At 38.5% G+C, this 15,563-nt stretch overlaps 1 protein-coding gene and 2 long non-coding RNA genes across 7 annotated transcripts in view; 2 read left to right on the top strand and 1 right to left on the bottom strand.

The window, feature by feature from the left end:
* The first annotated feature begins 756 nt into the window (after positions 1–756).
* Positions 757–3,376, top strand: LOC121689165. 2 transcript variants are annotated; one of them, XR_006024752.1, is made up of 3 exons: positions 757–816; positions 2,997–3,146; positions 3,258–3,376. It is a non-coding gene; the product is annotated as an uncharacterized LOC121689165 (long non-coding RNA). The 2 variants fall into 2 exon arrangements; XR_006024751.1 differs by lacking the exon at positions 757–816 and adding an exon at positions 2,205–2,257.
* A 969-nt stretch (positions 3,377–4,345) lies between these two features.
* On the top strand, positions 4,346–5,849 carry LOC121689181. Its single transcript, XR_006024753.1, has 6 exons — positions 4,346–4,569; positions 4,684–4,795; positions 4,935–5,086; positions 5,191–5,290; positions 5,430–5,484; positions 5,594–5,849. It is a non-coding gene; the product is annotated as an uncharacterized LOC121689181 (long non-coding RNA).
* Positions 5,850–7,024: 1,175 nt separating this feature from the next.
* The window catches only part of dgkh (diacylglycerol kinase, eta), a 174,102-nt gene continuing 165,563 nt past the window's right edge, over positions 7,025–15,563 (bottom strand). For all 4 annotated transcript variants that reach the window (XM_042068970.1, XM_042068969.1, XM_042068971.1 and 1 more), the window contains one exon: positions 7,025–10,763. In XM_042068970.1, the coding sequence (XP_041924904.1) occupies positions 10,677–10,763 (87 nt within the window). In that variant the 3' untranslated portion in view covers positions 7,025–10,676. The remainder of the gene's footprint in view (positions 10,764–15,563) is intronic.

Here is a 15,563-nt window from a genome sequence, read left to right as displayed (position 1 = left end):
ATTCCGTGCCATCCCATGCAAGACAGACAGGCTACGGAGGTCCTTTGTCCCCAGGGCCATCCAGTTGTTCAACACCACACAGAAGGACAACCAGAAAGAGATCATCATAGGTGACTGGACTGCATAATCAATCTTCCCACACCTGCACACTCATCTGCACATAGTGACACTTTGAGACACCTGACACTTGAACACTTTTTCCAGTTATTGACTCTTTTTAGCTGCTCTTGCTATGTATCACTCAGCTATGGCACATGTGATGAACCACTATTTTCTTCTCATCACAACCACAGCTGTGTGTGTGTGTGTGTGTGTATGTGTGAGAGATCTGACTTTGGCTAGATGTATGTAAGCGTGTGCTGTATGGTGAACATATGTGCAATGATGTGTGTAATGTCTTTGTGTTTTTCTATTCTGTATTTATGTATGTATGCTACTGGACACCTTAATTTCCCTCAGGATAAATAAATGATACTCTACTCTAAATTTTAGTGACTGTACACTCATTGGCCTGTAGATGGTGGTGCACACATACACACGCACACACACACACAGACACGCACATACCATCAGTATCGGCAATTAGAACGGCCGATACATAATTACAAATTCAGGATTAAAGGAAAACCAAATATTCATCATAATAATAATTTGGCTGCATTTCCAGTATTGGCGTCATGTAGTCGTTTGTCCACCAGATGGCGCATCGTTGCAGTGAGACGTAATTTTGTTGGAAGTTAATCTAAAGTGGGTTGGAAAGACACTACGCTTCCTACAAGGACAACTGTAGTTTACCGCAGAGAACGTCTAATAAGGGTAGGATGATTTCTGCATGATATGTAATTCCCATTTCTTCTTGAAGCCAAAATAAATCTGAGAATGTTTATCGGACATGCTTAGTTTTTACTGCATGTAGGCTACGTTAATCTTAATTTATATTATAGCCTAGGACGTAGGTAAAATAATGTTACCGTTAGCATTGGTTGAGTGATGGAGGCCAATTTGATTATTGATGTATTTGTAGAAAACCATAAATGCGGTAATAGGCTACCAAGCAAATTGATAACAGCACTAATTGTATCTTTCGACTGTCATCTCATTTGCTTATGACCATAACCTAGGCTACTAACAGGAGCTAAGTGAGTTAGCCACAACACGTTCGCTACGTGATGGTTTTCTAATGGAAAATATAGCCTAGGCTACCTGAAAGATACCTATGATGCATCCTAAACACCGGGCTGGGACATTTCTGCTCAAAGTCTCAAAAAGCATCTGAGTCAACGTTCATTCCAAAACACCCATATACTGTACTTCAATCCTCTATTTTCAAAGGTAATTCAAGTAAGGAAGAGCATGGCTCAAAGTAAGTAACTAGGACTGAAACTACATAAATTCGTCAAAGTGAATAATTTGTGTCAACTCGCCGCAATGTAGATTTATTAACGCACGCGTGATCTACATCTTCATTTAAACCAAATGTTTGAGAGCGCACGTTGAGAGATGTATCCAGGGCAGGGCTGTACCTACACATATTTGTTGCACGTGCTACAAAAATCATTCTTTGCGATGGATGATTTAGTACCAACATTACACCGGTCCGATACAGTTTTGCCTATGGCTATACCGTGAGACTGAGACGCTTTTTGTTTGTTTGAAGTGCGTGTTTAGGGTGTGAGAGGGGAGTCGATGTGCTGATTCCAGCTTGGTAGTTGTAGTCTATGCGATTAAAAAACATGTGTGTGTGAAGTATCCAAACAATCAGAGGCGGACAGAGTACACAGCTTCATTACTTGAGTAAAAGTACAGATACCCTTTGCTAAATTTTACTCAAGTACAAGTAAAAGTACAACAGTCAGATGTCTACTTAAGTAAAAGTACTGAAGTACTTGAGTATCAAGAGTAGCCTACATTTTCTAAATATTGCATTAGCCTACTACTGCCACAGTGCTTACATTTATGTACAGAAACGTCCTACATGGAGTTGTGAAAAATGTTAATGTTAATACCTTGGGGAATGTAAAATGAATTGGAAGTAAAATCAAGTCATTTTCATCTCTTTACCATGTTGCCAGGGATGGGCAGTATTTCTAATACATGTATTTAAAGGGAAACTTGGCAGGATTTCCCCCTCTGCTGGAGAAATTGTGCATTATGCTATTTCAAACTGTGGGAAAAGGTAACGATAAAGCACATGGATTTGTTTACAAGCTAGCGAACGGTTAGCATAAGTTTGGCAGAACTATGTGAATGTTACAAGGTAAGAAACACGATTTAAAACGAGTGTCTTGTTTCTCACTTCTCTTTCCGGGACTCAATGTTGCAAGGTTGGTTTGGGGACGCTAGGCGCAGCGGGGAGTCTATGGGGAGTCACCGGAGCAGGTTATTTAACCATCCAAATGATTTCTATACGGGTTTATTACGTTGAAATAGTTGCCAAATTTCCCTTTAAAATACGTATTTCAAATACAAAATACTATTTTGTAATTGAAACACTCGAAGCGAAAACTATGAACTGTGAACTTGTTCAAAAAATTTAAATTGGTTCCTTCGTTGAGGTGAAAATGAAGTCTAACACTATGCCTAGCAGCGTGAATAAAATCGCGCATGTGAGGCAGCATGGGAAAACTCAGGCTAAGAATTCATAGTTTACTTACCTCATTTTACCACTACATCCCTGGACAGGATGTCTACTTATTAATCAAGTACATAACAGTTCTCAGCAGCAATGCTTTTTACTGTAAGAAGGGTTTATTAATGATCAAATGAAGTTTATCTCTTACTGGTAAAGGACCTGTTTAATACTTATAGGTCAAAACATCCTACATGACCTATAGAAACAGCAACAGAATGTGAAGAAACAACCATATTTATGTAATGTCAAAACATTGCAGAGCACTGTGTTGCTCTGAATCCTCTGAATTGAATCAGTGTCTGTGTTACATGTGGATGTTACAGTGTCAGTGTTACATGTGGATGGCTGTATTTTTTTCCTACAGCAAACAGAGCCAATACCGCCTGTGAACTGTTGTGGCGGTGAACGTGGGGTCAGAACACTACAGTTTGATGATGGGGTGTGGAACGGAGCTCAAGGTGCCCACCCAGTCTTGGATGGGCACTGAAGCCGAATTTGATTCTGATTATTTGAGGTGAGATCTGCCTTGATAAATTGGTTATTTTGCCAATTTTGTATGCATGACATTTTTGTGTTGCCAAATCACATATATTTTTTTCTTTGTCTTTGCTTTAACTGTTTACAGACAGATGATCAGGACGAACAGGTGGACTGTGAGGCCATGGCAGACCTTGAGGCATTCCTTCATGAGCCATGAACACACACAGACACACATGCACTCAGGCACACACACACACACAAAACGTATTAATTCAATTAAAAAAATAAATTATTATAATTAAATTGTCTTGTTAACTTTAATTAAATTGACTTGTTGAACTGAACTTGGAATGATTGATTTGCTTTTTGAGTTTTGTTCAGATTAAGTTGACAAATTTAGCAGACTCTCATCCAAAGTGACACAGACTCACAACATGGGTTTCAACAATTAAACCTGGGTCAACCATGTCATTCTGTGGTAGCCTATTATAATAGAAAATAGATAAACCAGATAACCCTCTTGTCCAGATACTTAATACATTCAGTGCCTATCTACTTTGGGAAGACAGTGTTAAGCTCATTTAGGCCTATACCAGTGGAGTTCATAGGCAAACAAGGTAAAGGCAGTTAAATATAGTAATGATTCTGTCATATTTAGTGACATTTGCATTTTGATCATGTGTAGTACACTTTGTAACCAGCCAATGGAGCTATATTTATATGTAGACCAATATGTATACCGTATTTTCCGGACTATAAGTCGCACCGGAGTATAAGTCGCACCAGTCAAAAAATGTGTCATGAAGAGGAAAAAAACATATAAATATATATATGTTGCACCTGAGTCGCAGGACCAGCCAAACGATGAAAAAACGTGAGAAATCACGTGAGAATCACACGTCTTTTATTTATATTTCCTCAGTGAAGCAGCAATGACCCAAACAACCACTAGGTGGCAATTGAGAGCAGGGTCAGGAACGTCGGCTTTTGCCGCTTTAAGTCTACTGTATACGCGCCAGTATGCTACAGTATGGACCATATATTTACCCAATATTACCCCCTGATGAGCTTTCATTTCGATGGCTGATAGGCCTACAGTATGTCTCCTGCGACAGTCCCAACATTTAGCACTATAATCAAACAATCCAAAAGTGAATTAAATTCCGAAGCAAACTGAAAATCTTCTGCTTTTAATATAAGCTACCGATACACTGTTCCAAACGACACGCAGTCTCACGATAAAAGTTGTTATTGTTTATGAAGGTGTCTGTTATTTTATGAAGAGGCATCTGGCTGTTTTGTTTATGTTTGTTTTTCATTAATGGTTTAGCTCATGAGATCACGAGGCCAGTGGCTAAGAAAGGCTGGCCGACTAGCGCTATCGCCAAACATCTGGCCATGAATGGAATAAGACCTTCCTTGCGGACTATCCGGCGAAAGCTGCGTTAAGTGACAAGGTAAATTAACTTTTTATTCTTTAAATATAAACTCAAGTTTGTAAGTTTGACATGTTTACAAAAATAACAACAGGCTTTACCAAACTATGTATTGAAACAGTGTGTCTCTTTCAGTCAGGTGATGGAAATAATAGACTCCATCCTGAGAACAGATGATGAACTACCAGCAAGAGAATTAAAAGCGCTTCTTCAAAGAAGGCACAACATAAGAATCTGTTTAAACCCGGTGAGAAAGGCAGTCCGGAATCTTGGCTGGAACTTTGGGAAGCCCAGATAACGTGTCTCTTTATTATTTACCTATTTGTGATAATCGGGCACTCAACATATCCTTCTTACAGTAACATTTTGATAAATTCTGCTTACAGATTCGTTCCAATGACCCGGGGAAAAAACAAAGACTTGCGTCTAATCCAGCTCAAGAATGGAAGGCTGCTGGTGAAAAGTGTGATGTTCTCTTCACTGACGAGTGTGTGTTTTCCAGTCAAACTGCATGTTTGGGGTGGGATCATTTTTGACGGTGAGTGATGAAGTATTGAAAGCCCAAGGGTTCAAAATAAAGAATAAGATAAGCCTATGCAAAATAAAGTGTTACAATGTGCTAACATATTGTTTAACCCGCAGGTATTATGGATCAACACTTCTACGCGGAAGAGAGACAAAAAATCCATCCATTTATACTTAAGGGAGCGTTTCCGTATGTCTACACATAGATTCTTCCAAGGTAGGCTAACAATCTGTTTTCCATAACAATCTTTTGCATGATTATAATGTTGAACGTGGTGATGATTAGGCTACTAATGTTTGTTTAATGATTAAGTTGTCCTAATTTGTCCTGTTTGATTTGAAACACACCGCAAAAGGTGTCAAGGCCTGCATTCAAAGTGAGGGGATCAACTGGGTACCAACACCGGCAGAGTAAGTTACTGTAGTTATTTTAATAATTAAATAATATATATATATATATATTCTGGATGAATACATATCAGAAAACAGTGCTGGCATGTCCATGTGTTTCTGTTTTTAGGTCGCTGGATCTGAACCCCATCGAGTTAGTGTGGGCTTCCACGAAACAATACATTCGCTGTGAGGCCAAACCCATGAGCAAAGATACACTGATCTCTGCAATAGTTTTTTTGGTAAAACAAACTCACAGCCGGTGTCTGCAATAAATACATAGACCATCTGGACAAAGTCATCAACCAGGTCATAGCGTGGAAGGGAGAGGCAACTGGTATGTGATCTCCCCACGGGCCAAGGGATGTCCAAATTTTCTCCTTTGCCATCTTACTATTACTATATCCATATCCAGTGTTTTGTCAAGGTGCCAATTGCTATTCGTTTTATTGAATATTTATAATAAAGTACTTTTATATTGTATACTATCTTCTTCTGATTGATTCGTGATTTTTAATATGGAAAGGAATATTCACAACACTTTAAGTGTTTTTTGACTAAATTTACCCCAGGTCAATGCAAATTATGGGCACTGCACTCCGAGGGAGATTGTTGATCCACTGTGAAGATTTTCATTATTGAATAAGTGTCAAGAATTTTGCTTCTGTCTATAACGTGTCAAGGCCAAGTGAGAATGTAGCTGAATGTAGCTCCGCCTAGCTCCACTCATCCATCTGGGATCAATCCATTGGAGTGGTGCTTCATAAGGCTGGGCCTTATTAAAAAATCCTTGCATAAGATTGGATAAGCCACTTGTCCGTCATCTATTGACGTGCTACTTCAACCACTCATATCGAAGCCAACCCGTGGCGCTGAGAACAGTCTCACAGTCGCTTCTACACTACGTCACATCTATGAAACTCCCGCCCTGCATCCTGATTGGCTCTACCATACAATCTCGTGCTGAAATCACTCTCAACGGAACTGATCCCAGATGGATGTGAGTGGAGCTAGGCGGAACAAAATTCATCTGGCGAGAGTCAGGTTAATCATCTCTGGCCCCAGCTTGATAAAAAAGTAGGCTCTGATTCAGCCTAGTCTACTGTATGACTTCAACAAGGTAATCTTTAGTATAATTCTGTAGCTTACAGTATCAATCACACTTGCAACACCTCTAAATGCAGTCCGTTGCCCTGTTTACAGGCAATGCTACCGTGGACTTAAGCTGCCACCTCGTGGCGAAAAGTTGTAATACATTTCACGCAGCTACGTGTATCACGGGAAGCGCAAATGAAGTGGCCACTTCTAAATGGGACCCATTTTATGTGTGTGTCTGTGCGTGTTTGTTTATATGTGTTTCTGTTATGTTATTTGTGTGTGTGTGCGTGCGTATGTGTGTATCTGTGCTTGTGCGTGCATGTGTGTTTATGTGTTTGTGCGTGCGTGTGCGTGCGTGTGCGTGCAACATTTAAAAATACACCAAATATTCCTATTCCCAATGCACATATTTTTCAGTTATGTCTACTTTATAGTTGTTACATTTATATAATCAGAGAAACCGTTTATATGCATTCAGGTTTATTATAGAAGGAAGATATTGAGAGGTGGCCTTGTTAAGGCATCTAAAATATTCAACAAAATTAATCAGTATACAAAAATACACATCTCAGTGACTTCCATATCATAATAAATATTTAACCATGCATTCTACAGTAAAAAAGGCACAAGAAAAGGTCACTCAGTAGTAATGAAGATGATAACCTACTTTACCAAAATTATGCAAATATCAATGCAAGTGACAACTATAACATTATACAGTATTCAAACAGTGAAAACATAAACATCAGTTGCTAAACCTTAGTCAATAAATATTGTATCATAAATGACTCTGTATACAGCCTTGAAAATTAAATGGTGCATTGTAAACACAATGTAAAGAAATAAAATAACTCACTTCTCACTAAATGTATAAGACAGAGATAGGCAAGCTCGCCTCTGAAAACTTCCACACATGAACTTTTTTCCCTTAAAAGGCAGTTTACAGCTATATGTACGTTTTATAATAAGTCCAAGCCCTTTCTTGCTAGGGCTACGGTCAGGGAATAGTCCATCAGAATCCATGAGAACTTGCTTACACGTAAACAGCCAGTGTCTTTGTGCAAGACAAACACATTGCAACATGAGAGGAAGACTGTAACTTCAGAATGTTGATTGAATTGATTGATTGCCATCCCACAGACTGACACTGCAACAGTCACTGGCTGCTGCATAAATATGTATAGATGACTGCTCTTAATCTCAGATATGCAGCACTTTTTAGGATATTCTAGCTTTTCAATATTCTGGAGAAGATAATGTGGCGTCTATACCCTTGACCTGTTGACCTGTTTTATGCATACATATCCATTGCAATTTAAGGCCACACAGTTATACCAACATTTACACTTCTTTTATACAGTACACTAATAATGTTGACTGATTCAAGAATTGTGCCATTTCCCCTGTCTTTGGTTATGAATTCAAGCTGAACATGTCTCTCTTTAAGGATAATATAATCCTTAAAGATTATATTTAAAATCATTTCAAAATTATTTTCCCCTTTAACATATTTAAGAATGAATTCAGTATTGCAGTAAATGTAAAAGCAGATTCAACGTGGAGTTAAATAACCAGTATATTGGCTCCTCTGCTTTTAATGTAGCGATGAAAAATATCTGATATGTCTGTTAGGACAGATAATATCTAAGCATCAAAAGCTATGACATACTTTCCAAGGAATTTACTTTAACCATATTAAGGTGCTCGCACCTAGCAATAACGCTCCCACTCTATTATCCCACTCTACATGTAGAATTGTTTTCATTAATGTCATATTTTTAAGGGGATGACATTTCATTAGCTCATCCTTGGACTGAAATATGATTGTGTCAAATAATATCAAATTAACATCAGACTTCAGCACAGTTATGTATAATACAGATTCACTGTAAGCAGCTACCTATTCTTCATACATCTGAAAGAGGCACCAAAGGCAGTTTTGCCAATTATAGACTTCACAAGACTTCAAACTTCATAGCACATGCTGGAAGCACAAATAGAAAAGACTAATAAATTACAATTGGAAGAGTTATGAATCAGCAGATACACTTTCATGACTGGTCAGGCAAATTATCTCACTTACTCCACAGTCCAAAAAGGGGAGTACAATAATTACAGATTTTCTTGTTGCACACAAATAAAAAAAAAACTACATACCTTAAAAAGGAATAAAACGGTATCGAAAAATGACAATATTGCACCTTCATCATAATACAACATAATTTTTAAAACAATCAATAAATGACATTTCAGTACAGTGCACTTTACTCAATCAACATCAACTGATAATCTTGTCTTAGCAAACTACAAGGCATTTTTACATTAATAGGCAATAGGAGTGTATACATACACTGGTATGCATATTTACACTGTGTACAAACTTAATAACAGCAAATACAAATATACCCTGTTATACCACGACTTAACAAAATCTGAAATCGGTTTCCTACTATTATTAGGGGTGTGCATACAAAAAATAAAAAAATAATAATCGGGCCACCTGCAGTGTTATTCGGTCATTATTTATTTAGGCTATTTACATTGGGAACACTGCTATTTGGAGGATGGATTATCAAGAGCATAAGGTGGGTAGCTTCTGGTCTTTCCAATACGGTGTGCTTAGCAATGAGTCTCTAGAATCACGATGCAAAGACAGTCCTTGACAGAGTGTAAATTTGTTGGTCTCCCTTTTATTTCTCTGCATTGTGTAAGCTACACTCTCACATTACATAAACAGAACAACAAATACGCGAAATGTTCATCAACAGTGATGCTGTAGCAAAACTGCTATGCAATGCCATACTGTACTGCAGTGGTAGCACAACTTCCATGACTGTGTTTTAGAACAATCAAATAGGGATATTAATGCTTGTGTAGTATATCTCAAACAGTTAACCGAATATTCGACTATCTGTGCACACCCCTAATTACTATTACAACTTAACCCTGAATAAAGCTTAGAAAAGCATTAATCCACCAAAAGCTTTACTTAGCACTGCAGGTCAATGCAGTATCTTATACTGTATAGCTGCAGATTCAATATCTATAAATATGTATTCCTTGTAAAATATTCAAATATAGCTGTATATCAATGTTCAATATTAACTTAGAAACATTTGAGATTTAGAGATTCCTTGACCTTGTCATGACAATAAAGGTTGATTAAAACTTGGCACAAATGTATTCAGGTTCTACACAACAAAAAGTAAGTTTAGTAACATTTCTTGACATTTCTCATTGTCCTATTTCCAGGCACAATCCTTTATAAATGCATCAATTGAGGAACACTGGCTGAATTGGAAACATTCATGTAAGTGATGGTTTCACAGAAACAGCTGTGAAGTGTTTGGAAATTACTAAATTTCACCAGTAACGCACATTTTCCCATAAATATGGCACGTCACGACTTTCATATCCATGCAAAACAAATAAATATAGGAAAAAGGATGATTCAGTAGTAATAAATGACATAATAATAAATCTGGTAAAATGAATTCAAGTGTTACATAAAAAGACACTTATCATGCAGTCAAATAGCTATCCAAGTCAAGCAAGCATAGATGCATCAGTGTGTTATTTTAGGAAACAACTTTTGACTAGTTTTTAAGGGAAAGTTTCAGATTTTTCAACCACGACTGAAGTTGCTGTTTATACCATTTTAAAGTTTATGGTGTTCTTGATCATTTATGTCCCTACTAAAAATGTGGACCTCAAAAGGTCTAAATATAGCGCCCATGTTGAAAAATCCGGAAGTTTCCCTTTACAATCTCTCTTCTAACTGTAATGCTTCAGTAAACTATCTCTTTGTTGAAATGTAAACAGTGCTGTCAAAAATCTAATATTGCTAACGGATCACCTCAACTGGCCATTATAGCCACCTACCACAGGGAAAGAAGACATTGAAAATAACAAGGCCATAGTCTATACAAACTCCACAGTTAGCACCTTATGGAACTGGCTATCTGACAGATTTTTCTGATTGTTCACAAACCAGAATGTATATAGCATGGCATACCTAATTGTGCCTTGGATGCAGTATGTTAAATTGGTCTTGTCCAAGCAACTGAGCAACTGTTCAGTCAAGAAAGGACCTTTCACAACCAGACAGTCCAGTCTCAGAGATCTACTAAGATGTTCTTGGCCAGGTCTTTAGTTCCCTGAAGAATTCTCTTCATATGACCCACTTTCGATATCCCCAGGTCCTGCAGAAAATAACAGAAAAAAGACAAACATTTGAATAGCACATGGTATATGTATTTTTCTTCTTACTTGCTTTTCATGTCTTCTTACAATCTACATCTATGGGTCAGAGTCCTATGTCTTAGTTTGAGGTAACAAATATATGGACTAATGGAATATGGTTAAGGCAGTGGTAAAACCTAAACTAGTGAGCTAACTACCAAAACCCTTGTAAATGCCCAAAATGGCACAATTGTCTTAGTTCAGGATGTTGTGCTTTGAAACCTTTTCTTACATTTCCGCAGCGGCCGCCTAGTATCTCCGTTCATTTTCATTTCAGTGAGATACTAGTCTGGCATCTGACAATACACGTAGTTTTCCCTTGGCCACCAGGGTGCCAGGCCAATCAGCGCTGAGAGGTGATGACATTTAAGTTTTGAAATCGAAAATGGCTGTGGTAAACGGTAATACTAGCAACACAACCAAACATAAAAAAAAATGCTGTCGGAAGGCTGTAAATTCATATGCAGCAAAGGTAGTACATTGCTTCCTGACTGCCGATGCGGTTTATTATCAATTTCGAAAGGTTTGGCGAAGTAGGAAGTAATGTTAGGAATCCCTGATCAATGTGATTGTAATCATTGCTCCAGCGTAACCAAAGTTAATGCAAAGTCCGCCCATTGCCATGCTATGGTTGAAAACGTATCCCAATCATAAGAAACCAAACACTCTTCTTGAAGTAGTGAGTCTGGAAACAAGGCCACTAGACCGCTGAACTTCACAGTGTGTGTGGGTGTGTGTCCACATGTTTTTTGTGATATTGAGAGTGGTAGAATAAAATAACACAATAAAAGTTTTTTCCTTAAATCACAGTTCCTTGTATGCTTTATCTGTTTGACCACCTGTGCACTGGGGCCACCTATTGGTCTCTCTATGTTGATTATGCTTTTCTATGGTGGTACAGGTTTTGTACAGTATTGTTGGAGACATGAGGCCACATGTATCAGTGTGTATGCACTAATTCATGCTGGGCACTTTTCTACGCATGAAATGGTACTCCTGAAACTATGCTTGCCAGGAAAACCATGTGTGCCTCTGCACATTTTTTTGAGGTAGTCTGTGCAAGATATATGCAGATTTGCAACACCAAGAGAAACTACTGCAGATGCAAGCTGAATAGTCCATGTATCAATGATTTCATTCTTGTGGATGTATTTTTCTATTGCATACACCTATAACTAACTTAACTAACTTAACTCTGAACAAAGACGTGCCTCATATGGCAGCTGATTACAATAAACCACGCTGCCAGTGAATTTAAATTTCAACACAGGCACACTGTCCCTGGGAAGGTTCAACCAATTTATGTTGTTTCAAACCAGAGAACCTTTTTTCCGAAGAGACCCCCTTCACATGGGACTATGGAAGCTGAGCCCCCCCACCTCCGACATCCTAACCCACACACACACACACTCACACCAAAACATTCACAATTCAGTTCAAATTCAAAAAACTTCTATTTTTCACACACTTCATATCTGTGAATGTGAACATATGAACAGCATGGAAAAAAACATTAGATCCATGCCTTGAATTAAGTCTTTTCTTTTGCTAAAATTATGGCCATCCTGGGCTTGCATATCTCTGGCCAGTTAAGAGATGTCAGGTGTTATGTTAGTGATGGCCAACCTAAAGTCCTGGTAGAAATCGATTCGGAATTTTGTTTTTATTGCAAAAAGCGCACTGCAAGCTGATAAATATGTGCTGCTGAATGGGAGAATAACCCTTATAACTGCGTGATTGGCCAATCTGGGTGCAACTGCATGTCCTTTCAAAATCCAAAACTTCTTGTATCCATGCTCCTGAAAATATTTCTGACACCGAATTGGCTTGAAGGTCAGCAAGTTCATCTTCACAACCGAGGTATTCAATTTCCTCAAGGCTGTTCCGTAAGGGTCCATCACCCCAAGTTAACATGGGCAAAACGGGACTTCATTTCTTCCCAAAGCATGTCCATGTGCTGGGTAAACTCTGAGTGCATAGACAGTGCATATGCACACACAGTACCACCAGACTGTTTCATTATTAGCAGTGGAAATTGCTCTCCTTAGTAGCTCATCTTAACATTTGAACCTTTTAATAGCTACACAATAGCTTCTTTATACATTTGATTAGTTTGTATGAAAACCAAGACACATCCTTGAAAACAATCACTATATATGGGAGGCATAACACTATGATACATTTTTAATTCACGGAAAAGGAGCTTCTCCAACTCATGCACCAGTTCCCAAAAAGACAAAATTCTGCAAATATGACAATTATTATTTACACTTCAGTATCTCTGTAACAGCCACATTGGAGCCACATCTACTGAGTGTCATTTTTTCAGAGGTACTTGCAAATGACCGCATGAAATTGTGCAAATGGTGAAAGATGAACATTTCTGTGACCCCAAATTTTTGAATTGTTATATATGTCAGTGTTTCCCATACATTGACTAATCTGTGGCAGGGCGCCACGAAATAAAAATCGGCCGCCACAGATTAATATTCTATGTTTAATTTAATTAAAATTAAATATAAGGTCAAATCCTTGCATTGCCATTGAGCTGCGCTTTTTACGCACGCAGCCTTTACTTGTCCTGCCCTCTCTCGTAGCCCGCTGCCACTCCTCTGCATGTGCATTTAACAAAATATTCACGATTGTTGAAGGATTGTTGTTGCCACATAGAAGCATTGCATAGAAGACGTCTGGCTAAATTGCTATTAAATCCGCTTAGCATCGTGACCATGCTGCGCAAATTTGTTCAAAACTGTTGCATTGAAGTGAACTCTGCTAAGGTCTTATCACAACATAGTAGGCTACATTGAAGAGACTAAACTAAGTTAAGTTATGAAATCAAGCAGTATCTCAAAGCTAATGTTAGAATACTGTTTGGATGTTGAATTTAGCATGCTTAGCCTACTTACAGCTGCTTGTCAATTTCGTTGAAGGGCTCATTTTATTGACTCTGACACTGAATGTTGCAAAATCCCGATGGAAATGGAAAAGTGTTTTCAATTCAAAAGTGCTTGTCCCAAGGAGAAGTACGAACCTTTATTTTAACTATGTAGAAAACATTATGAATTGCATCCACACATCAGCAGCCTTTCAACTGTGTTACAATTGCAAGGGTTCCCTCAAACGTCTTAAAGTGACAGGCACTCAATTAGACCTATACACTACCAAGACGATCTTAATACCACCCCCCCCCCCCCCCCCCCCCACGTTGTCAAAGTCAGCTACCACCACAAATTGAATCCAATTCTGTGGGAAACACTGTATGTTTGTCTTGTAATCTATAACTTCGGAGTTCAATCCCTGACACAAACGTTTATGTAGATTGTTTGGTGTTTGGTCTTATTACACTTTCTAACTTGAGAGGAGACAGGTTTTAAATAGGAACTTTACTAGAAATCTTAGTCACTTTTAAATGTGATGCTAGCAGGTGAGATGCTAATGGTCTAATCTGATTCAATGATCTATGCTAGGCTGGAGCTAAAAGTGGTATCGCCAGACTCAGAGAACGGCTGGATGAACTGGAGAAAGGTAAAAATCAATTGTTTAACTCGAGGGGAGGTGGAAAATGAGTGTAATTCCCCAAATGGTGGAATATCCCTTCAACAGAATAATATGAACAGTCAATTACATTACACACACCTCCACTCTTGTAGCCTATGTGAACATACAATAAAGAAATAGGCATCCACTCCTGCACACGGAGGTGTGAGGGGAATATAGCAACAATCTCACCAGTTGCGCACAGCAGGTAAGGGAGATAGTAATTTAACAGAAACAAAAGGTCTTTGCACCACCGGTGCTTGGGCCCTAACTCTGGAAAACGAAGTAACATAAATCCACCTGAGAAACACGGCATCTCTTTTGTTTTTCGTTTTGCACTAGGGATGCTTACTGCCGGCTATGCGAACACACGCGCTAGGGGAGTGAGCAGACCTTACATCCACTGCACTGTTGTGTGCGAACACACTGCTAAGACAAGAAAAAATTGAATGCCCCTGAACGCAAACGCACCATTTAGGCTAGTAAACAGAAAGACTTTCTTTGTTACTCATGCTTTATACTCACTGCACACGAATGCCCCGTTTAGGCACGCAAACAGAAAGACTCGAACGCGAACATACTGTTAGAAAGGAGAAAAAACTTCTGCCACTACATGTGAACACGCCATTTAGAGTGGCAGAGCAGAAAGACTCACTGTGCGCGAACGCACTGTTTAAAATGGAGAACAAACTTCTCCTACTGAATGTGAACACACCATTTAGGCTGGGAGAACAGAAAGACCCACTATTTAGGCTAGTAAGCAGAGAGACTGACTATGCGAAAATGCACTGCTCAGGCAGAAAAACAAGCTTTATACCCACAGTGCGCAAACGCACTATTTAGTATAATATTTAGTATTTAGTAAACAGAAGGACTTACGGTAGTTTACCTCCCAGTGTTAAACTCAGTGATTACAGTAAAGTGACATTCGATGTAGACTTCATAAGATATTCATGAAATATTTACAAAGATACACAAATCTTTTATTTTGACAAGTTGTCGTCGTTCTGTCTTCCATATTCATAAAAGGTTTGGTATGCATGTTGAGTCATGTCTCATGAAACAGTCATGAATGCTTTATGTGCAGTTTATGACAGCTGCTATGAATGTGCTATGAACTCACCCGTCAAGTAAAGTGTTACCGGACTTACTATGCGCGAACGCATGGCTCAGACAGAAAAAACAAGCTTTATACCCACTGTGCACGAATGCGTCATTTA

This window comes from Alosa sapidissima, chromosome 2 (assembly GCF_018492685.1).
Source record: "Alosa sapidissima isolate fAloSap1 chromosome 2, fAloSap1.pri, whole genome shotgun sequence".
Taxonomy (NCBI): domain Eukaryota; kingdom Metazoa; phylum Chordata; class Actinopteri; order Clupeiformes; family Clupeidae; genus Alosa; species Alosa sapidissima.
Note: the sequence above shows the minus strand (reverse complement) of the source record. Positions and strands in the feature narration are given on the sequence as shown.